General features: G+C 41.1%; 1 protein-coding gene across 1 annotated transcript in view; it reads right to left on the bottom strand.

The window, feature by feature from the left end:
* idh2 (isocitrate dehydrogenase (NADP(+)) 2) overlaps positions 1–23778 on the bottom strand; it is a 51570-nt gene that overhangs the window by 22652 nt on the left and 5140 nt on the right. The window contains exons 2-5 of the mRNA XM_026932450.3: positions 3343–3434; positions 1482–1647; positions 1218–1378; positions 974–1117 (exon numbers count right to left, since the gene is read on the bottom strand). Coding sequence (XP_026788251.1) covers positions 974–1117; positions 1218–1378; positions 1482–1647; positions 3343–3434 — 563 coding nt within the window. The remainder of the gene's footprint in view (positions 1–973; positions 1118–1217; positions 1379–1481; positions 1648–3342; positions 3435–23778) is intronic.

The raw sequence follows: 23778 nt of genomic DNA, 5'->3' as shown, positions 1-23778 counted from the left end.
ACCAAATGCAAATGGAGATTCATATTGCTGATCTAGAGTTTCTTTTCATTTTGTAATAAAAAAATGTCCTATTCTACAACAGTCTTTGGAGAAACACACAAAAAAAACCTTCATTCTAGCTTTGAGTGTGTGGGTACTGCCATATGCTGATGCTCAAATTTGTGTATATTACAACTTCCACATATCACCACTAAATAAAATATTTTTCCTGGTTCTAATATCATTGATTAGTGCCTCTACTTCTCAGATATTGAACTGTTTGCTTTTTGATAGTTTGTCAGAGTTTTTCCTGATTGCTGTATTTGACCTAACACAGAGCTGCACTGATCAATCTTCATTTGGTGTGGTATGTGTGCTGGTTAGAATTTCTGTTTGCAACATGATGACATTTGGTGCAATCTTGCATGAACTAGACTAAAACAATTTTTAGAGCCAGGCGCTGCAATGACTGCACAGACTCAGTGTTAGTGGGCAACAGCCATGTTTGTTTCTTTTTTATTTCAAGACCTTCAATTTCATTATCTCTAAGGCCTGTAGCTTTTATACAGTGTTATAATGTCCTGCTGTCTATAAAATACATCACAGCCTTCACTATTAATGTTAATCACTTTTATGTTATATTTTTATCTAGATAAAATGGATGAATACTCAACGGTATTGAGAATTAAAGAATGGGAATTTCTTCACACAGACGACACAGCACATACCATATTAAGGAGTGTTATGCTTAAATATTAGAAGGGGCTGGGCTACATAAGTTGAGAGATTTGCAGAAATATAAATAAAAGAATCTGAAAAGATTTTAAACTGTGTGTTCCTATTTCTCCTTCAGAAACCAATGGCCTAGCATTCTCTAGAATTCTGATCTACAGAGCTGATCTTAATCATTTTCTTTTCAATGCACAATCAGTAAATAATTAGTTAATTTAATAAAGATTAATACAATTTAACAATTAATGATATATCCCCTGACCTCATCAGTATTGTACATGCCCATTCCACAGCCACCCCCTGGGAAATCGAACACTTCCCACTCCTGGCCTTTGCTTCCATCAGCTGGAATAAAGCTGATCATAAATTTGCCTGGTGTATTCACAACAAAGTCTGTGGCTCTGTACTGTAAACAGGACATATAATTACATAATTACATACAAGGTTAAAGAAAGACATCTGTTGTAATTTACTGTCAAAAAAAAGCATGTCCAAGAATAGAACACCTGGTCACCAAAGGCATGTCTGCCAATTGTGATGGGCTGTGTCCAACCAGGAACAAGTCTGGGAATGTTCTTGCAGATGATGGGTTCACGAAAAACTGTGCCACCCAAGATGTTTCTGATGGTTCCATTGGGACTTTTCCACATTTTCTTCAACTTGAATTCTGAGTGAGAGTACGTATCTTCAGTCTGGTTAATTGATTAATCATGGTAATCAAAGCTATAACTGGAAAGCTAAAATACTAAACACAAAATCAATAACTTTACCTTCGACCCTGGCCTCGTCGGGAGTGATGGTCGCACACTTGACAGCAACATTGTACTTCTTAGTTGCTAAGGCAGAGTCAATGGTGACCTGGTCATCAGTCTGGTCACGGTAGGGGAGGCCCAGGTCAAAGTACTTCAGCTCCATATCAACATTGGACAGGATGAGCTGAGGAGACCAGATGTATGTGAGCAGGAGACACAAAAACAACATACATGCATATGCAAAGTGGCCAAATGTTGTCAACCCTATACATCTATTTGAATTAATTACATCAACCATTGCAAGTAAGCATAAGCAATGCCAATACAATTGTGCTATGTTTATCTCAACATTTGACCTTAATATAGTGCAAACATAAATTCTATTTAAAAGTTTAAACCAAAACGAAGGAAAAAATACAGCCTCCTTGACCTGATAAATGCCTCCTACAGCCTGCGCTACTCCCAAACACTGTGTGCTTAGATTTAAAAAACACCAAGATAAACAGACAGCACTTCGCTGAGGACTGAGCTCATAGCAAAAATCTCAATTATCACTTCAGAGATATGGAATTGGCACAGGTTTGAAGAATCAGATGAACAAGTTTATGTAAAATATAATGCTGCATTACATCTAAGCGGTAACTCACCAGTGGAATTACATCATTTTCAGCCTCGGCACGTTCGACAGACGAAGTGGAAAAATTGACGCTCCCATGTTCGTATTTTGTTAGCAACAAGCTGTGCAGCTAACTCAGATGATCGATGTATATCTTCTTTCTCAAACAGCGAACTGTATAGTCAAATCTAAAGCTAATACTTGTATATACAGTATAACTCATTTTAAGGTATGAAGTTTTGCTTTGTTTATTTCTGATATTGTGCACAACCATGTTGATTTGACGTTACTCCGTAATTGGAGAAAGAACTCGGATTTGAGAAGAATACCCCAAGTTGACATTTCACGCCACAAAAGGCATAGTCCCCATTTACTCTGTTGAGGAAGAAGGGTTTAAAGTGCCATCTTTAGCAAATAGTGCAAACCATATTTTTTTTTTTTTAAATATCCTTTCTTTAAATATTCTTTATTTAAAGAATATTTTATTTAACCATTTGCTATAGATGCTATTGCAAATCTACATTTTCCAAGTCCACTCTAATAAAAATAGAAAATTTACACAATTAATTTATAATTGCATTATGTAAGAATAGACAAAATTGAAATTGTAATCATGAAAAATCTATTTTTTTCTGCAATATCACCCAGCCCTAGCTTAACTGCACATTTCCTCTTCAACAGCAATATTAGGTTTTCCAAACATACATGTATAGAATATAGCATTGTCAGAGCTCAACATTTCACTTCATACATTGAAACCTATGAAAATGCAAGCAATGTAACTTTGCATTCTCTGCAATTCTTCTCTACTGTCTTCTAAGGAAAAATTACTACAATTATTACAATGCATTTTATCTCTGCAGTAACATAACTGTTCTGTTTTACTGTCTTACACTGCATCCTTAGAGCCAGCTGATAGAATACAAGTTAACAAACCCTATTCACCATCTGCTAGTTCCTAAGAATGGTCAGCATTTGGAGTCATCCCAGTCCCAGCTCTATATCCCAGAGCTTTATTCCTTCGGCCCTTAAATAATCACTTTGCAGACTGCATATATAACATTTTCCCTTTTCAGTGTAAACCTTTCCCTTTTAATTTCACTTCTTTCATTGCACCATTTCACTCTAAGTGTCTCTGTGTCCCTCTTTTCTTCTCTCGTTATGTTTTCTTTTGCACACTCTCTCACTCATGTCACAGAAATAGAACAGTCCCTCCCTGCAGTCAGTTTCCCTTCCCCCTTCTCAGGCTCCCACTTTTTTCACCTTTTCTTTGATGAATTCCCAGATTATCCTAGTCATCTCATCTCCATCCATCTCCACCACTGGCTGGGCCACCTTGATGCGCTTGTCAGCATCTGTTAGAAAACAAATTAATATCTGTACTTACACAAACATAAAGCTAATATTACATTCATTATGTTTGGGCCGTCCAAACATCAAGCCAATAAAGGAATTATGTATATGGTGGCTCATTCAATCATTCCAATTCACCATAGCAGTGACTGGCAGATGATGCTAGGTAGGTAGGTAGGCCGAATACAAAGTGTTTTATTAAACAAGTTGTTGTTCTTAGTCCAGGAAATGTCTAGAGGCAATTTGTTGAGTCTTAATTTGTCATATGTCCGAGGTAGTTGTTCAATAACTACCTTCCCGTTTGCCATACAGAAATGTTACTTACACTATATGGCCAAAAGTGTGTGGACACCTGATCATCACACCCACATGTGCTTGTTAAACATCCCATTCCAAAACCATGGGCATGAATATGGAGCTGGTCCACTCTTTGCAGCTGTAGCAGCCCTCCACGCTTCTGGGAAGGCTTTCCAATAGATTTTGGAGCATGGCTGTGGAGATTTGTGCCCATTCAGTCACAAGAGGATTAGTGAAGTCAAGCACTGGTATGGGGCAAGAAGGACTGGGAATGAAGTCTGCTTTCCAGTTCACTCCAAAGCTGTTCAGTGGGGTTGAGGTCAGGGCTCTGTGCAGGCCACTCAAGTTCTTCCACACCAACCTTGGCAAACCATGTGCCTCACTTTGTGCACAAGGGCATTGTCACGCTGGAATAGGTTTGTACCCCTTAGTGCCAGTGAAGGTAAATCATAATTCTACAGCATACAGAGACACTACAGCATACAGAGACAATTGTGTTCCTCCAACTTTGGGGCAACAGTTTGGGGAAGGTCGACATATGGGCGAGAGGGTCAGGTGTCCACATACTTTTGGCCATATAGTCTACCTGGTCATGTTCAAGAACTCAAGGGCCATTTTCAATTTTGCCACAGGTCTGTCCATGGTCCTTCTGTCCATCCAATATTCTCATTAACACAGTACTTCAATAACAAGTGGTTGAATATTTGTAGGATTTATATGGAATTATCATCATAACCAGCAGATGAACTGATTAGACTTTGGAACAGGATCAAGGTTAAGGTCACATTAAATATCTGAAATTGTTGTTCTTCAAAGCTTCCTTACTATTTGAAGAATATTTTGTATGGCATACATATTAGCAACAAGAAAGAATAGACTTGGTGGTGGTGGAGTCGTCCCTGTTGCTGAGTTCTACCTGTTGATTCTTAGATGAGATGCTTGATGTGGAATAGTTACCTGTGCAGAACACCTGACATTTTTCACAAATGATTCCTAGACTTTACTGCATTGCATTTCATTTTGAACAATTTAGGTCATATCCCAAAACCTCTCAAGCTAGCAGTTATTAAGCCTCTTCTTAAGAAACCTAAACTAGACCCTAATGAATTATCAAATTACAGACCAATTTCAAACCTTCCGTGTATATCTAAAATATTAGAAAAGGTTGTGTCTGCTCAATTATGCTCCTTCTTACAGGAAAACAATATCCTTGAAGAATTTCAGTCAGGTTTCTGGCCCCATCATAGCACAGAAACTGCACTAGTAAAAATCACAAATGACTTGTTTTTAGCCTCGGACCAAGGCTGCATCTCAATATTAGTCTTATTTGATCTTAGTGCTGCATTCAACACTATAGATCATAACATTCTCGTAGATCGCTTACAAAATCACATAGGTATTCAGGGACAGGCATTAAAATGGTTTAGATCCTACCTGTCTGATCGATACCATTTTGTAGATTCAAATGGAGAATTATCCAGTGTAATTCCAGTGAAATATAGGGTTCCACAAGGATCAGTTTTAGGATCTCTGCTGTTCTCAGTTTACATGCTTCCCTTGGGTAACATCATTAGAAGACATGGAATTAGTTTCCATTGTTATGCTGACGATACCCAGTTATACATCTCATCAAAACCAGATGAAATAAATAAATTGTCTAGATTAACTGAGTGTGTTAAAGATATAAAAGATTGGATGACTGATAATTTTCTATTACTAAATCCTGATAAGTCAGAGATATTACTTATTGGTCCAAAAACCAGTACACAAAAGCTCTTACAATTCAACTTACATTTAGAAGTATGTACTATTACTACTAGCGTGACAGAGAAAGACCTGGGCGTAATATTAGACAGCAGCTTGTCTTTTGAAAACCATTACTAAAACAGTATTATTACTGTTTACAATATTACTAAAACAGCCTTCTTCCACCTTAGAAACATTGCCAAGTTAGGAACATTTTATCTGTATCTAATGCAGAAAATCTAGTTCATGCATTCATGACCTCCAGACTGGACTATTGTAATGCATTGCTAGGTGGTTGTCCTGCATCTTCAATAAACAAGCTACAGTTAGTCCAGAATGCAGCCGCCAGAGTTCTTACTAGGTCAAGAAAAGATGATCACATAACCCCAATATTATCATCCTTGCACTGGCTACCTGTTAAGTTTAGAATTGATTACAAACTAGCACTACTTACGTACAAGGCTCTAAATGGTTTAGCTCCCACATATCTAGCCAGTCTTCTAACACGTCACAATCCACCACGCTCCTTAAGATCTCAAAACTCCGGACTTCTGGTAGTTCCCAGAATATCAAAGTCTACGAAAGGGGGTAGAGCGTTTTCGTATTTAGCTCCTAAACTTTGGAATAACCTTCCTGATAGTGTTCGGGGCTCAGACACAGTCTCCCAGTTCAAACATAGATTAAAAACATATATCTTTAGCCAGGCATACACTTAACACATACAATAACCTTGTACTTCAGTACATCTGATTAATTGCACATTATGATTTAGGGCTTACTAATATTATGAACAGCAGCTACGTTAATTCCTTTCCACTTGTTTCCTTTCTTCTACCCATCCCGAGGCACATAGAGATTGTGCCAGCTCCAGTAGACAGAGGCCAACCCTACGAGGATCCTGAGGCATCCAGAGATGGATCTGCTCCAGCTGGTTTCTACCTCGTGAGGATTTGGGTATTCAAAGCAACGCTGCCAACCCTATGTGGACTTTGAGTAAGACAACAACCTCCAAATTAATATACACATAAAATTCTACGTGACTGTAAATAAATGCAGAAAGGACATTGTTCATATCTCACACTCCAGTGTCACCCAAATGAGGATGGGTTCCCTTTTGAGTCTGGTTCCTCTCAAGGTTTCTTCCTCATATCATCTAAGGTTTTTCCTTGCCACAGTCGCCTCAGGCTTGCTCACTAGGGATAATTTTGTCTAACATCTAGGACTGTTTGCATGTTTTTGTTTCTGTTTGCATGCTTTTTGTTTCTTATGTTATGTAAAGCTGCTTTGAGACAATGTTCACTGTTAAAAGCACTATACAAATAAAATTGAATTGAATCTGGTCAGTTCAACCAGTAGCCTAAATAATTTTGCTATGAAAGCAAACTGAGGAACTTGCGTGGGCTTGGCTCCTTAATTTCAGGGAAGGTAGATTGTATACAATTATACAATTCTGTGCTCCCAACTTTCTGGAAACAGTTTCGGGAAGGCCCATATATGGGTGTGATGGTCAGGTTCCACAAACCTTTGGCCATATAGTATATATTAACAAGCTAATATATGGGCTAGTTAAGAAGCCTTTCTTAGATGTGGTGGGCCCAAATGTGGTACTCTGACACCACATCGCTTACTCATTAGTTTCAATGTCTTTGCATCAAAAGAAAGCAAACTTAGTCATCTGATGAAACAAGGTCATTATTAGTTTGCAATGGACCAGAAGAGTCACCTGGTGGTAGTGTTTGTTAACATTTGAAGCTGCATTCAAGGAATTCATATTTCTGCTTAATTTTTTTTGAATAGATAGAACCAAATGATTTTTTTTTTTTTTTTAATTATGTTTGTTGTTTTTTTTCTGCATGCAATCTCAATTACCCAGATCACAACACAGTGAAATGGAGTTGAGCTGCAAGCCAGTACATTAGGGACTTGAGTGCCACTCTGTAAATAGGGGTCTAAAGCTGTATTAGCCAATATTTTATGCAGTGTGTTGCCTTTAAATAGACATGTTCTGAAATAGGAAGCTAATTAAGCCTGTTCTGTAGCAAAACCTTAGCAACCACCTGGAATACCAAAGCAACTCCCTAGCAACACCAACTGGGTTAGCATAGCAACAACATAGCGACACCCTAGCAACCAACTGGGTTAGCATAGCAACCACCTTGCAACACTCTAGAAGCCACCTGGAATACCATCGCCATCATCTTGTAATACCCTAGCAACCAGGAATACTATAGCAACAGCATAACTGCCTGGAATGTCAACATTATTGCTTTAACCTTTGAACATGTTTCAATGTTTAACATTTTAATCTTTATACATTACAAATGTTTGGCCTTAAATGTTAAACATTTTAAAAACAAAGACAACAATATTGTAATAATGTTGTAGTGCTGTTTAACAATCTTAGTGCGTTTAGTAGGTTCTGACAGCCAACATCAGCATGCATGATCTTTAACCTTCTAGGTATAGTTGCTGGTCGGCCTACTGCTTTTGAAGTGAGTGATTAATTTAACTGAAGGCCAAGACTTCCCAAAATACAACTGCCATGTTTGGTGTTACATTCCATCATATTTCAACTACTAATGTGGCTCTCGTTCACATACAACCTGGACATGTTTCGGCTATAACCCTGCAAGTTTGAACTTCAGGATGACTCAGATTCTGAAGTAACTGTAACACTGTTATTGTACAGCTGTGCTATAAAAGACATTAGCACATAACTAGCCAGCAAGCTATTTGCCATTACTTGGCTGGCATTTGTCAAAGTTAATTTTATACAACAGTGCTCAGCCATCACTACACTAATATTCCCTTAGATGTGAATGTGTATGAATGTGTGTGCATGGTAGGGATATAAACGAATACAAATACATTATTCTGATTGGATAGATAGTGCATCCTAAAAGAATATAGATGAACAGCATGCAATGTTTTTAGTTTATTTTTGAGCTTTTAAGGACAGCTCACTGAAGCTTATGGGGAGGGTTGCCATATTCCAGCAAAACTCCCACCCTAACTTCATCTCAAAAAAAAAAAAAAAAGAAAATCACACAAAAAGACTTAAATCTAGCCAAAGAATTTTCAGACACAAAAAATGTGTCTACGTTGTTCTGTTTTTCCAGTCTTTTCGAGGAAAACAAGTTACTTGTGGTGCATAATTCTTATTTGGAGTATCTGCAATACGCTATTATACACTGAACCTGGCATCCCTGTTTGTGGGATATAGAAGTCCATTAACATGTTACAATACACTATTTGGCACTATTTGGTTTTAGCACAGCAAATGATCCCCAGGTTTATAATAAATTCTGATAGCATGTCCATTGAATTTTTCTGATATTTCTGGGATATAGCAAACCCAAAAACTAAAGAAAATCAGTTAAAATATTAGATAGCTATTGCTGACCAAGTCCAGCTGCACGTTTAATCTCAATACAAAAATATACAAATATTTTGAGCACTTAACAGATGCAGATAATGGCACTGCGTTACACCCCTAGTGCATGGTACCCCTGAACTGGCATCCCATTCAGGGTACATCCCCAGTTTTCCCGGGATAGTCTCTGAAACAACCACGACAAAGCACTTACTGAAAGTGAGTGTAAGTACTCAGCCAACAATGACCAGAAAAGTTTCCTAATAACAAGCATCTTTTGGGACATGCAAAATAACATTTGATCACCTAGGTAAACTTGGGATGACTGGCGATAGTATTGGCAATAGTCAACAGATTCCAACTTCTGCGATGGCTATCAAGTCAGACTATTTAAGTGTCTGTCGGAAAACACTAGCAAAAATAAAGTGTCTCATAATACGTGTTTCCTTTTTGCCCAGTTTGTATCCTATACAAACTTTAACCTGCTGTCTGAATTCATCAGAAAGCAACAAAACATCCTTCTCTGGCATTGGTGTTCAACACAAAGTACTAAATTTTATTTTATTTAATTTATTTAAAACTTTTAATCTTAGTTACAGCTAATGACTTATGTTTATTTTCAGTCCTGTTTTGCAAGCATTCCTGACTTGTTAATGGGTAATTATTAAAGAAAAAAAATCTGCAGGGTCCAAGCGCTCCTTGCAAATGGAGCCCCCAGTGGCCAGTTCTTGCCAAGTCAATGTGCCTTTGATAATTATTTAATTTCACTTTCACCTGAGTAGTTTGACACAAAATTTGTGAAGATAGACCAAAAATCCTAGGACTACTTTGCAAAAGTAGGTTTTGCATATTATGCATATTAGCACTTTATTATTATTATTATTATTATTATTACCAAGCAAAATTCCAAGTGGGCAGAGCTAAATGGTTCTTGAGGCTTTTTTGTTTGGGAGAACCCACAGAATCGGTGAAAAAGAATTTTGCTTATAGGACTCATGGTTCATGAAATATGGACCAAAACATAAAACCCTGCGCTATAGCGTCAGGCCCATTTCGCTTGCTTGGGTAGCAGGAGGGAGCACTGTTGACCAAGTTTAAAGTTTCTATGACTTACGGTTTGGACTGAATGATTCATGGAAAAGAATAAGGAAAAGGAGGAGGAGGCAATTACAACAGGGTTCCATCATCTAATAATGATAAGAAAAATAATAAAAATCTGAAACATTCAACTGAATGTTCATCTTGTTTTGAACTTACCTCTGCACAGCAGAGGTAAGACTGATTACAGACTGCATAATAATGTAGGTTGTTCGTCATATAATATTGCTTATATAATATGAAGGGTAATAAACATTTAAACTTATTCAAGCCCACATGCCCAGCGCTAGAAAAGTAACTTCCTGTTCTCAAATCAGGGGAGGCTACAGAGGTTTTAAACAAAAAAGAAAACACCATACTGCTTCGCATGAGGCAATATGGTAAAATTCTGGTCGGAAGGTGGAGAAAAGAGATTCAAAAAGAGGTTTGAGCTGTGAGCAGAGAGCTGCATGAACTCATTAACAGCTGAATGCAAATAAAAGTGGAGATATGATTGAGAAAATTTAAAACTATACTGCAGCGGCAACCTGTGCATGCCCATTGCTGTGTTGCACTTGTTATGAATTTGGACACATGGCTGCTTTTATCATAGCTACTGAGCAGATTGTTACTTTGTGGTCTGAAATTTTCTTATTTTAGTGTTAATTGCGCTTAGATTTATTATTACACCCTCATGGGGAGGCACCAAAATATGACATACTGCTCTTGTAGATTCAGTGGATTCAATCCACACTGCGATTTCAGATAAAACCCAAGCGTAAATTTAAGCAGTCATTTCACCTCATCATCAGGGCACACAAATGAATACTTGATTTTTTTCTTTTTTTTTTTTAAATTTCTTTTAAAGAACTTTTGGCCATGACCCTGATCACAATAATGCAGTTACTGAAGGTTAGCTTTTTGAACACATTACTGTAATTTTTCTTCATTTATTCATTATAACATTATGTTTGAGTTGACAATTGACTAAAGTCTCATTACGTCATTATGTGAATAACATTATCTCGTTAAAATGGCACCTCTTAAGGGGTGGGATATATTAGGCAGCAAGTGAACAGTCAGTTCTCGAAGTTGATGCGTTGGAAGCAGGAAAAATGGGCAAGCATCCCTTCATAGCAAAGGTATTCCCTAATGGCAGTGGCCTCTTGAGGGCCATCTCCTGAGGGCGGACAGGACGAAGGACAGTGGTAAGAGGAAGGGAGGAGGTCTTGCTGTGTTTGTCAATGAGAGATGGTGCAAACCAGGACATTATTCAGTGAAAATGGAACTGTGCAGCAAGGACATTGAACTGTTAGCTGTTAGCATGAAGCCATTCTACTTGCCACGGGAGTTCTCGCATGTTATTGCGATAACTGCGTATGTGCCCCCCTCTGCTAAGGCGGACATTGCCTGCGATACACTGCTCTCTGTTACCAACAGGCTGCAGACACAACACCCACAGGCCCTCTTCCTCATCTCTGGAGACTTTAACCATGCACCACCCTCCTCTGTGTTACCAACACTCACACAATATGTCACATGTCACACAAGAGACAATAAAACATTGGACTTATTTTATGCCAACACCAAGGAGGCATATTCTGCATCCCCCCTTCCCCCCCCTTGGCAGAGCGGACCACAATATTGTCTATCTACAGCCTGTGTATAAACCTGTTGTACACAGGCACCCTGTGGAGTCCCATGTGGTGAAGAGCTGGTCCACTGAGAGCGAGGAGGCTCTGAGGGACTGCTTTAACACCACTGTGTGGGCTGAGCTCTTTGACCCACATGGGGAGGACATCAATGCCATCACAGACACCATAACAGGCTATATAAACTTCTGTGTTGAAAACACTGTGCCCTCCAAAACGGTACGGTGTTTTGCTAACAAACCGTGGATTACCCCTGACATCAAAGCTCTCCTGAAGGAGAAGAGAGCTTTCAAGTCAGGGGACAAGGAGGAACTCAGGGCTGTACAAAAGGAGCTGAGAAAGAAGATCAGGGAGGGCAAGGCCAGCTACAAGAGGAAGATGGAGGAGCAGCTGAAGCAGCAAAACATCAGTGGGGTGTGGAGGAGCCTAAACACCATCTCAGGCTTCAAAGCACCCCACTCACAGGTTGTGGGGGACCTGCAGTGGGTCAATGACTTGAACCATCACTTCAACCAGTTTGACCAGTCACCCACTACCCCCCCCATGCAACTGCACCACACCTCGTCAACGGGACAATGCCCCCCTCCCCCAGCCCCTCACACCTCTGGCTCACTCCATACCACCCCCTCACGGCCCCATGGACTCATTCACCCCCTCAGCCCACCCCTGTCTTTCACACCTGGCCAGGTGAGGAAAGAGCTGAGGAGGATCAAAGCAAGGAAGGCAGCTGGACCCGACGGTATCGGCTCCAGGCTCCTGAAATCCTGCGCAGAGGAACTGTGTGGGATTATGGGGCAAGTCTTCAACATGAGCCTCAAGCTGAGGGTGGTACCACAGCTATGGAAGACCTCCTGTGTGGTACCAGTGCCCAAAACACTGCACGCTAGAGACCTCAGCAGCTTTAGGCCTGTGGCTCTCACATCACATCTGATGAAGACACTGGAGAGACTGGTCCTGGGCCACCTACGCTCTGAGGTGAGCTCAGCGATGGACCCGCTGCAGTTCGCCTACAGACCCAGGATTGGAGTGGAGGACGCTGTGATCTTCCTGCTGCACCGTGCTCTAACTCACCTGGAGAAGCCCGGCAGCGCTGTGAAGATTTTATTCTTTGACTTCTCCAGTGCATTCAACACAATTCAGTCATTGCTTTTGAGGGACAAGCTGGAATGGGCTGGAGTGGACTCACATCTGGCGGAGTGGGTCCTGGACTATCTCACAGATAGGCCCCAGTTTGTGAGAGCTAGGGACTGCGTATCTGACACCCTGACCTGCAGTGTGGGTGTCCCCCAGGGCACGGTGCTCGCACCCTTCCTTTTCACCCTCTACACTGCAGACTTCAGATACAACACGGACAGCTGTGTCCTGCTCAAGTTCTCTGACGACTCAGCCATCGTTGGCCTGATCAGTGACGACGATGACGCATAGTACAGAAGACTGATGCAGGACTTCGTGGACTGGTGTCAGCCAAATCACCTCCTCATCAACGCCGGAAAGACCAAGGAGATGGTGGTGGATTTCCGCAGACACCGGTCTGCCCCCTCACTGGGGAACATCCAGGGAATGGACATTGAGAGAGTGGACTCTTATAAGTACCTGGGTGTTCACCTAAACCACAAACTGGACTGGACTCACAACACAGACGCACTGTACAGGAAGGGTCAGAGCAGGCTCTACCTCCTGAGGAGACTGTGGTCCTTTGGTGTGCAGGGGACGCTCCTAAAGACTTTTTATGACTCTGTGGTGGCATCAGCCATCCTGTATGGTGTGGTCTGTTGGAGCAGCAGCACCACTGAGAGGGAGAGGAAAAAGCTGGACAAGGTCATCAAGAGGTCTAGCTCTGTCCTGGGCTGTCCTCTGGACTCAGTGCGGGAGGTTGGTGACAGACGGGTCCTGACAAAACTGACATCTATGCTGGACCATGAGTCCCACCCCCCTGCGGGACGTCCTGTCAGCTCTGGAGAGCAGCTTCAGTGACAGACTGCTCCACCCTCAGGGTGTAAAGGAGAGATTTTGTCGGTCTTTCCTTCCTGCTGCTGTAAGACTTTATAATGAACACTGCTGATTTATTTATTTATAAACTCTCAGTGCAGTATTTACACTCACGTTTATGTGCAATATCAGTGTGCAATATTTTAATGTGCAATACCGTCACACTACTGGCAAGCTACACTATTCTCAACCAACCTGTACTTATGTGTATATACCCCTCTCCTTTTTTTGTTTTGTGTTAGGATTTTTGCTTTTAGCACTATTTAAGCCATTTATGTACAGAATAGTTTTTTAATCTACCTTGTTCTTGTGTGCATACTCTTTCTGTACTGTACCCCTGCTGTTCTTGTGTGCATACTCTTTCTGTACTGTACCCCTGCTGTTGCTAAATGCAATTTCCCCACTGCAGGACAAATAAAGGAATATCTTACTCTTACTCTCTCAGCTGGATAATGTGCCACACTGCCAAAATTGTTCAGGAATGGTTAGAGGAATATGACAGAGTTCAAGGTGTTGACTTGGCCCTCAAATTCCCCAGATCTCAGTCAAATCATGCATCTGTGGGATGTGCTGGACAAACAAGTCCGATCCATTGAGGCCCGACCTTGCAACTTACAGGACATAAAGGATCTGCTGCTAACGACTTGGTGCCAGACACCACAGCACGCCTTCAGAGGTCTCGTGAAGTCTAAGCCTCAACGGGTTAGTGCTGTTTTAATGGCACAAGGGGAACTTACACAATATTTGGCAGGTGGTTTTAATGTTATGGCTGATCAGTATATATGTGTGGTTTTATGGGTACTTGTGTGCATTCCATTTCCCCAGTTAGAAACTCTGCGATGGCATAAAAATTCATCATTCATCATTTTGCTGTCTTTTCTGCTGCTGGTTTTTGAAATGTAATGTATTGCACTCAAACCATGTCACGGTTAAAGTCACAGAGATGACATTCTTTTTTCCCCTTTCTGATGTTTGGTTTGAACATTAACTGTAGCTCTTGAGCTGTATCTGCATGATTTTTTGCACTGCGTTGCTGTCATGGGACTGGCTGATTAGATAACTGCATGAATGCAGGTTTACAGGTGTTCCTAATAAAGTGGACATTGATAAAAGGTGGTTCTACATTTTACTGAATTATAGGGTGTACTAATTTTTTTCCTACCTAGCTTCTGAATGACTCCATATTAAAATCTGTTGTGGTTTTAGGGTGTCACCTGAGGTTATTTTTTTTTCTTATAAAAGCTGGTGAGGGCCCACAATAAATAAAATCATAGAATGAGGATGAGGAGGGGGGGTTTGAAGCAGCAGGGAAAGAGTGATGATTCTCACCTGTCTCTTATCATCACCAACTTACTTACAGTCAGGTCCAGAAGTGACAGTGACAGTTTTTGTGATTTTGCCTTTATACACCACCACAATGGATTTGAAATCCAAAAACATTGAAAACAATCAAGATGTGATTGAAGTGTAGACTTCCAGCTTTATTTTAAAAGGTTCCACAAAAATACAGTATTTACCATTTAGGAATTACAGCCATTTTCAACAAAGTACCTACATTTTCAGGGGCTCAAAGGTTTTTGGACAAAGTGACATAATTGTAAAAATAACTCGGATGAAAATCCTTTGCAGTCAATGACTGCCTGAAGTCTGGAGCCCATGGACATCACCAAATTCTGAGTTGTTTCCTCCTTGGAGATGCTTTGCCAGGCCTTCACTGCAGCCACCTTCAGTTGCTGCTTGTTTGTGGGTCTTTCTGCCTTCAGTCTTGTCTTCAGTAAGTGAAAAGCATGTTCTATTGGGTTGAGATCAGGCGACTGACTTGGCCATTGAAGAATATTCCATTTCTTTGCCTGCAAAAAGTCTTGAGTTGCTTTCGCAGTATGTTTAGGGTCATTATCCACCTGCACTGTGAAGTGGCATCAGTTTTGTAGAATTTGGCTGAATGTGAGCAGAGAGAATAGCCCTATACACCTCAGAATTCATCTTGCTACTTCTGTCAGCAGTCACATCATCAATAAACACCAGTGAGCCCGTTCCATTGGCAGCCATACATGCCCATGCCATAACACTGCCTCCATCATGTTTGACACATGATGTGGTATACTTTGAATCATGAGCTGTTCCTTTCTTTTGCCATATTTTTCTCTTCCCATCATTCTGGTACAAGTTAATGTTGATTTCATCAGTCCAAAGAATCTTATTCCAGAACATGGGAGGCTTTTTTAGATGTTTTCTGGCAAAGTCTAATCTGGCTTTCCTGTTCTTGAATGTTACCAGTGGTTTGCACCTTGTTGTAAACCCTCTGTATTTACATTCATGAAGGCATCTCTTGATTGTAAATTTTGACAATGATATGCCTACCTTCTGTTGATGTTGTAAAGGGGTTTTTCCTTCACCAACGAAAGGATTCTGTGATCAACCACTTTAGTTGCCTTGTTGATTTGGCCACACCTAAGGTTTTTGCTATCTCTCTTATAGATTTATGTTGTTTTTTCAGCCTAATGATGGCCTCCTTCACTTGCATTGAGATCTCCTTGGACTTCATATTGGTAGCTCCAGTCAAACAGCTGCTAAACGCCAACTCAGTACCTGATATCAACTCCAGACCTTTTATCTGCTTCATTTGTCTTGAAGTAATGAGGGAATGGACCGCACCTGGTCAATTAACTTCTTGTCAGTCAATTGTCCAAATACCTTTGAGCCCCTGAAAATGTTAGTACTTTGCTTAAAACGGCTGTAATTCCTAAATGGTAAATGCCATATTTTTGTGGAGCCTCTTAAAATAAAGCTGGAAGTCCATTCAAATCCACTGTGGTGGTGTATAAAAGCAAAATCACAAAAACTCCATCACTGTCCAACTACTTCCAGATCTAACTGTATGTTTGCTCTTGTGTGCTTTCATGGAGTGTGTCAGATCTGGCAGAGCCTGCATTACACATGCACGGCATGCAAGCTTGAACAAGGCGAACGCTCTGAACTGGTGTCCCTTTTGATTTGGGTTTACTTTTGGTTTGTGGTGACGTAGTTTTAACACATGCGGAAAAGCTCTCTGTTGAAAAGTAAGTTAGCCCAAAGCTCTGTGAAAAATCTGCCTGTCTCCCAAGTCTTCCTCAGTCCAGCACGTGACACTCAAAGATGGCCTCCACTGAGCATTTCAAGCTTGCAACAGCTGCGTGGGAATAGCCGGAGGATAAATGGTCTCTGTGATCCCTACCCTTGCTGTCTGAAAGCTCACCTTGCCGCCCAGCAGCTGCTATCACAGACACAGCTGGATTATCAGAGTATCAAAAGGGCAGACCTGCAGGCGAATGACCAGACATCAGAACAGCACTGCTGAAGATTCGAGTCACTGCAGCTCACAGAGGTCTGCCGTACCGTTGCCAATCCCCAGCAGCTGAAAGACTCCTGCCACAGGAGGTTGCTGGCAGCAGAGCATGACACAGAGCATATCATCAAGCTGATGGTCCTGGAGCAGTTCATCACTCGACTCGCAACAGGATCAGCGAAGTGAGTCCAGTCCCGTCAGCCTGTGTCCCTCGACAATGCCACTCAACTGGTGGAGGATCATCTGTCGGCGGTTCCTAGAGGCTCTCTTTTCTCACTCTGTTTCTTTCTCTCTACTTCTCCTTTCCCCCTCTGGTTCCAGTACTCTGGGACCGAGATGCAAGGTCCCTGAAACCAACACCCCAGACCTGGTGCCAAGGCTGTCATCATCTGTTTTGCATCAGGATGACGCAAAGGAAGGGGATGGGGAGGGCTCCACCTACTAATCCGCCTGTGTGGACACTCGTTAGGGAATTACCGTTGGAGAAGATACTCGAGTCCCTTCGCCACGCCTTTGACCAAGGGAGAGCAATAGACAGGCATATCCAGCCAGAATTTTCACTCTCCTGTCTGTATTTTTCAAATATAAAGGACAAGTTATATCGAGTGACGCAAGACACGGACACAAAAAAGAAGAAACCACTTAGTTTTTGGTAACAAAAAGGTGCAGGAAAATGCTTTTCCATGTGGCTCATTATAATCGTATGGTGGGACACATGAGACAAGATAAAACACTCAACATTCTAATGGCTCGTTTCTATCGGACAGGCATTCATGACAATGTACACAGGTGGTGTGCAGCATGCTATTCATGTCAGTTGGTGAATCTACTGGCCACCACAAAAAACCCATGTTATTTACAGTATGAGTGGTCCCACAAGCCTCCAAATGTTTTTTTTGTATTCAAACTACTGCACGGGCACAAGCCCTCTGGCATCTTAGAAATCATAAGAGAAAATCAGGTAGAGGGACCTTCACCCAGTAAAAACAAAATTCAATACTTTTGGACCTGAGAGCAAAACTGCACAGCTTGGGTAACCTAATCATAGAATTTGCATCGGGCCCAAGAAACTCAGTCCCAATTGTATAAGAGGGACACCCGGCTACAGGAATTCGCACCAGGTGATAAAGTGCTCATATTACCCACGTTTTCATGAAGTGGCACAGGTTTTCAAATTGTTTTGCCGGGAGTTTCTTGCCTGCATCGGCGTCTTAACTATACTGTTAGTTTCTTTTTTTAAATCAATAATATCGCGCTATTGTTTTCATCTGTTGTATTTTTCACGTTCTCTTCTAGCGTATTTTCATTTTTCTTTTTCTCGAAGTATGCTTTTGTATTTTGTCAAGACAGCGAGTGGAGGCCATCCACACCGGATCCACGCCGTCTGGAATAATATCAACAAATCTTCGACTAAGGTGCGTTAAACAACATGTCTAAACATCCTGCACTCAACACACTGAACAAGCCGAATGTTTGTCATTCTTCCTCCGTCGTTAGTATTAGCTTTATTTGTGATAAATGCATGTTAGTTAGCTCTCTGACGGAGAAGATTGCAGCATTAGAGGTGCGCATCCAGACTCTAGAGAGGGTTAGTGAGAGTGAGAGCAGCGTAGTTTCTGTAGGGGAAAGTCTGGATGCCATAGGCGGAGTTAGTAATCCCCCAACTCCGGCATTAGAGCCCTCACAGCGGGGCGAATGGGTGACGACTCGGCGGCATAATTGCAAAGCCAAAGCTAACGCTAAGGCTCGGCCACGGGAGCACCACCACTCCTCTCCGCTTCACGTGTCCAACAGGTTTGCTCTCCTCAGTGACGCACCCGCTGAGAAACCTGAAAGAGCTCTGGTTATAGGTGACTCTCTTGTGGCACGTGAAATTACCTAGGCCTTTAGGGGCACCAGCAGCTTTAGTTAGGTGTATACCGGGAGCCAGGGCGCCGGACATAGCAGGTAATCTTAGGGTCTTAGGCAAGCACAGGTTCTCAAAGATAGTTATTCATGTAGGAGCTAATGATATACGCCTTCGTCAGTCTGAGGTTACTAAGAGTAACTTGGTAGAGGTGTGTAAATTAGCGAAGGCGATGTCCGATGCTGTAGTATGCTCTGGCCCCATCCCAATGCGGCGTGGCGATGTAGCTTACAGCAGGTTATGGTCACTGAACTGCTGGATGTCCAGGTGGTGCTCCGAAAACAATGTGGGCTTTATAGATAATTGGACTAACTTTGAGGGCAAGACTGGCCTGTTAGGGCGGGACGGTGTCCATCCCACTCGGGAAGGTGCTGCTCTCATTTCTTGCAGCATAGCACATAGTCTCAGAACGGGCCTAGTTAATCGGTGACAATCCAGGGTCAAGGCCAGGGAGCAGACAAGCAGGCTAAACCGACCGTCTGCTAGCTGCACTGAGTCGTCACTTAGGTCCCACCGTATTGAGACTGTGTCTGTTCCCTGAGCTAAACAAAATCATAGACATACTCAGACAGTTTGTTTTAGTAACCTAATTAACATACAATTAAACCAAAGTGAATGCATAGCCAGCACCGTTGATCTGAAGCTAGGACTGTTGAATATTAGATCTCTTACGTCTAAAGCGCTTATTGTTAATGAAACCATTACTGATCAGGAGTTTGATGTACTGTGTTTAACAGAAACGTGGATTAAACCAAACAAGTTTGTAGCATTAAATGAAGCTAGTCCTCCCGGGTACAGTTACATACATCAGCCCCGTCTAACTGGCAGAGGAGGAGGCGTCGCAGTCATTTATAATGATAATCTAGCCGTCACACAAAAACCTAGTCATAAATTCAACGCATTTGAAGTTCTTTATACTAACATAACATACGTAGCCACTAAAAATAAGTCTACCCAGGTGATTCCAGTAATTATTTTTTACAGACCCCCAGGGCCATATTCTGAATTTCTGTGTGAATTTGCAGATTTCATCTCTAATCTGGTTGTTTCTTTAGACAAGGCATTAATTGTTGGAGACTTTAATATTCATTTTGATAATCCAGATGACCCTCTGAGAACAGCAGTTGTGTCCATTCTAGATTCTGTAGGGGTTAATCAGAATGTAATAGGACCCACCCATAGTGGTGGTCACACTCTTGATTTAATACTAACATTCGGATTAAATATAGAAAATATAGTCTCATGTCCACAGTCTGAAGCTATCTCAGATCATTACCTCATCTCATTTAAAATGTGTATTAATCATAGTATATGCACCTTGCCACGACACCATGTCAAACGTACGTTCACGTCAACAACTGCACAGAGTTTTATCAGTAATCTCCCAGATTTATCAACCATGATTGGATCACCGTCTGATCCCGAAGAACTTGACCAGGCAACTGAATGTTTAGAATCAACGTTCTGCAACTCGCTAGATAAGGTAGCTCCACTTAAAAGAAAAATAATTAGGGAGAAAAAGCTAGCACCCTGGTATAGCGATCACACGCGAACTTTAAAACAGACCACTCAAAAACTAGAACATAAATGGCATCAAACTAACTTGGTAGTATTTCAAATAGCATGGAATGAGAGCCTTTTGAGCTATAAAAAAGCTCTTAGTGCTGCTAGATCAATGTATCTCTCCACCCAAAATTAACTAGGAATAAGACCACAATAGAAACACGCACACAATCATTATATAGCAGCGATGACTTCATGAATTTTTTCAATGGTAAAATTCAAAATATCAGGCTAGAAATTCAGACTTAATTTAAAACCAGACAGTTCTATAACTAACCCTGTAGATGATAATATGATAATATTAGATAAACAACTACAACGCTTTACTCCCCTTGAAGAGACTGAACTAATTTCACTAATTTCATCATCAAAATCATCAATCTGTATGCTAGATCCTTTACCTACTTGTTTCCTCAAACAGATAATTCCTGAAACAATCAAACCTCTTTTAAAGATAATCAATTCTTCCCTTAGCATTGGCTATGTACCTAAATCTTTTTAAATTAGCAGTTATCAAGCCCCTGATTAAAAAACCTGACCTTGACCCCTGTCAGCTGTCTAACTATAGACCAATATCAAACCTCCCCTTTATTTCCAAGGTCCTAGAAAAGGTTGTAGCACAGCAGCTACGCTCATACTTACATAGGAATAACATTCATGAAATGTATCAGTCAGGATTTAGGCCTCATCATAGCACAGAGACAGCACTGGTAAAAGTTGTAAATGACTTACTGCTGGCCTCTGATCAGGGTTGTGTCTCCTTGCTGGTGCTGCTCGACCTTAGTGCAGCTTTTGATACCATTGATCATGCTATTCTCCTCAATAGACTAGAAAATGTAGTAGGCATTAAGGGAACAGCCCTTTCCTGGCTCAGGTCTTATTTGACTGATCGTTATCAGTTTGTAAACGTAAATGGTGACTTCTCTTCTCATGCTAAGGTAACGTTTGGTGTCCCGCAAGGCTCTGTTTTAGGCCCACTACGCTGATGACACAGTTGTATGTTTCAGCAAAGCCCGATGACAGACACCAGCTTAATAAAGTTGAGGAATGTGTAAAAGACATTAGAAACTGGATGCTTATTAACTTTCTCTTACTTAATTCTGACAAGACAGAAGTACTTGTACTAGGAACACATGCAGCTAGAAGTAAGCTTTCTGATTACATAACTCTGGATGACCTTTCTGTTTCATCATGTGCAGCAGTAAAAGACCTTGGTGTGATTATCGACTCTAGTCTTTCTTTTGATGCTCATGTAGATAATATAACTAGGATTGCTTTCTTTCATCTCAGACATATTGCTAAAATAAGAAATATATTGTCACTACACGATGCAGAAAAATTAGTTCATGCTTTTGTTACCTCTAGGTTGGATTATTGTAATGCCTTACTGTCTGGATGTTCCAGTAGATGCATAAACAAGCTCCAGTTAGTCCAGAATGCAGCAGCAAGAGTCCTTACTAGAACCAGAAGATATGACCACATCACTCCTATCTTATCCACACTGCATTGGCTCCCAATCAAATTTTGTATTGATTATAAAATACTACTGTTGACCTATAAAGCACTAAATGGTCTCGCGCCACAGTACCTGAGCGAACTTTTGGTCTTTTATGATCCGTCACGCCTACTCAGATCAAAAGGTGCAGGCTATTTGTTGGTATACAAATAAAATTGAATTGAATTGAAAGGCAAGTTGGGAAAGTAGACTATGAGGTCAGGCAAGTTGGGGAAGTTATCTATGAGGTCAGGTGAATGGATAGGGGCAAAGCACTGCAAATATACCATTTAAATCTTCTTAAACCATGGAGAGAGGCAGTTTCTGTGGCTCTGGTGACAGTAGATCCAGAGAGAGAGGAGATGGGACCAGAGGTGCCCTTAAACTTGCTCATTTGTGGAAACCATCTTTCGCCATCTCAGAGAGCACAGGTAGGCAGGTAAAAGCAGTTCTATGTGGTGGCTCGCTGCTGCATTCTTCTGAATTTTCTCTCCCTTGTGTCTTGCATGTCTATGCACTCAAATGCAAAATGGCAAAAGTAAAGTTTGGTAAAAGAGGGATAATGGTCTGTTTTTCAGGGTTTGGGCTAGGCCCCTTAGTTCCAGTGAAGGGTGATGTTAATGCTACAGCATACAATGTCATTTTAGACAACTGTATGCTTCCAACTTTGTGGCAACATTTTGGGGAAAGCATTTCCCTGTTCCAGCATGACTGTACCCCTGTTATTTCTGAAGTATATAAGGCGATAACTGCTCAGATTCTCAGATCTTACCTGAATCCAACTGAGCATGCATTTTACTTGCTGAAGGCAAAACGTCCCAAGAACAAGCAGGAACTGAAGACGGCTGCAGTAAAGGCTTGGCAGAGCAACGCCGGTTTAAAAAAAAAAAAAAAATAAATAAATTAATTAATTAATAAATAAATACATGAATAAATAAATAAAAACCACAGCATCTGGTGATGTCTATGGATTCCAAAGGTGAAAGTTTACACTATTTAATTTTGCCAAATGCCAATATACTGTGGTAGTCAGCTAAAATAACAACAACCTTGTTAATATTCAAATATTTATAACTGTATGCATGTACAGGCCTCTCTGAAAGTACTGGAACAGCAAGGCCAATTATTTTGTTTTGCTATTTACTGTAGACATTTGGGTTTGAGCTTGAGCTTTCATTTCCTGAAATTTACATCAAGATGTGTTAAACAACTTAGAACATGGCACCTCTGGTGGCAGACCACCAAATTTTTAGGTGAGCAAAAGTATAGGAAGAGAGTCTTAAAGTAAATAACACTTAATATTTGGTTGTATATCCCTTACTTGCAACAACTGGATCAAGCCAGCGACCCACAGACACCAAACTGTTGCATGCTTCTTTTGTGATGCTTTTCCAGGCTTGGACTGCAGCTTCTCTCAGTTGTTGTTTGTTTTGGGTGGTTTCTCCTTCCAGTCTCCCCTTCAGGAGGTGAAATGCATGCTCAATTGGGTTAAGGTCTGGTGATTGACTTGGCCAGTCTAAAAGCTTTCACCTTTTTCCCTTGATAAAGTCCTTTGATGTGTTGGCAGTGTGTTTTGGGTCACTGTCTTGCTGCATGATGAAGTTCCTGCCGATAAGATTGGATGCTTTTCTCTAAATTGGCACACAGCTTGTTTCTGTAGACTTCTGAATTCATTCTGCTGCTATCATCATAAGTTACATTATCGATAAAGAGTAGTAAGCCAGTTCCAGAAGCAGCCAACCAAGCCCAAGCCATGATGCAGGGTCTGACCAACAAACTTGCATGTTTTGGATCATGAGCAGATACTTTCTTTCTCCACACTTTGGTCTTTCCATCATTTTGGTATAGCCTCTATACTTCTGCTCTCGCAGTCTTCTTCAAATGGTGGATTGTGATAACCTCTGCCCTGTAGAGGTTGCTGGT

This window comes from Pangasianodon hypophthalmus, chromosome 6 (assembly GCF_027358585.1).
Source record: "Pangasianodon hypophthalmus isolate fPanHyp1 chromosome 6, fPanHyp1.pri, whole genome shotgun sequence".
Lineage (NCBI taxonomy): Eukaryota > Metazoa > Chordata > Actinopteri > Siluriformes > Pangasiidae > Pangasianodon > Pangasianodon hypophthalmus.
Note: the sequence above shows the minus strand (reverse complement) of the source record. Positions and strands in the feature narration are given on the sequence as shown.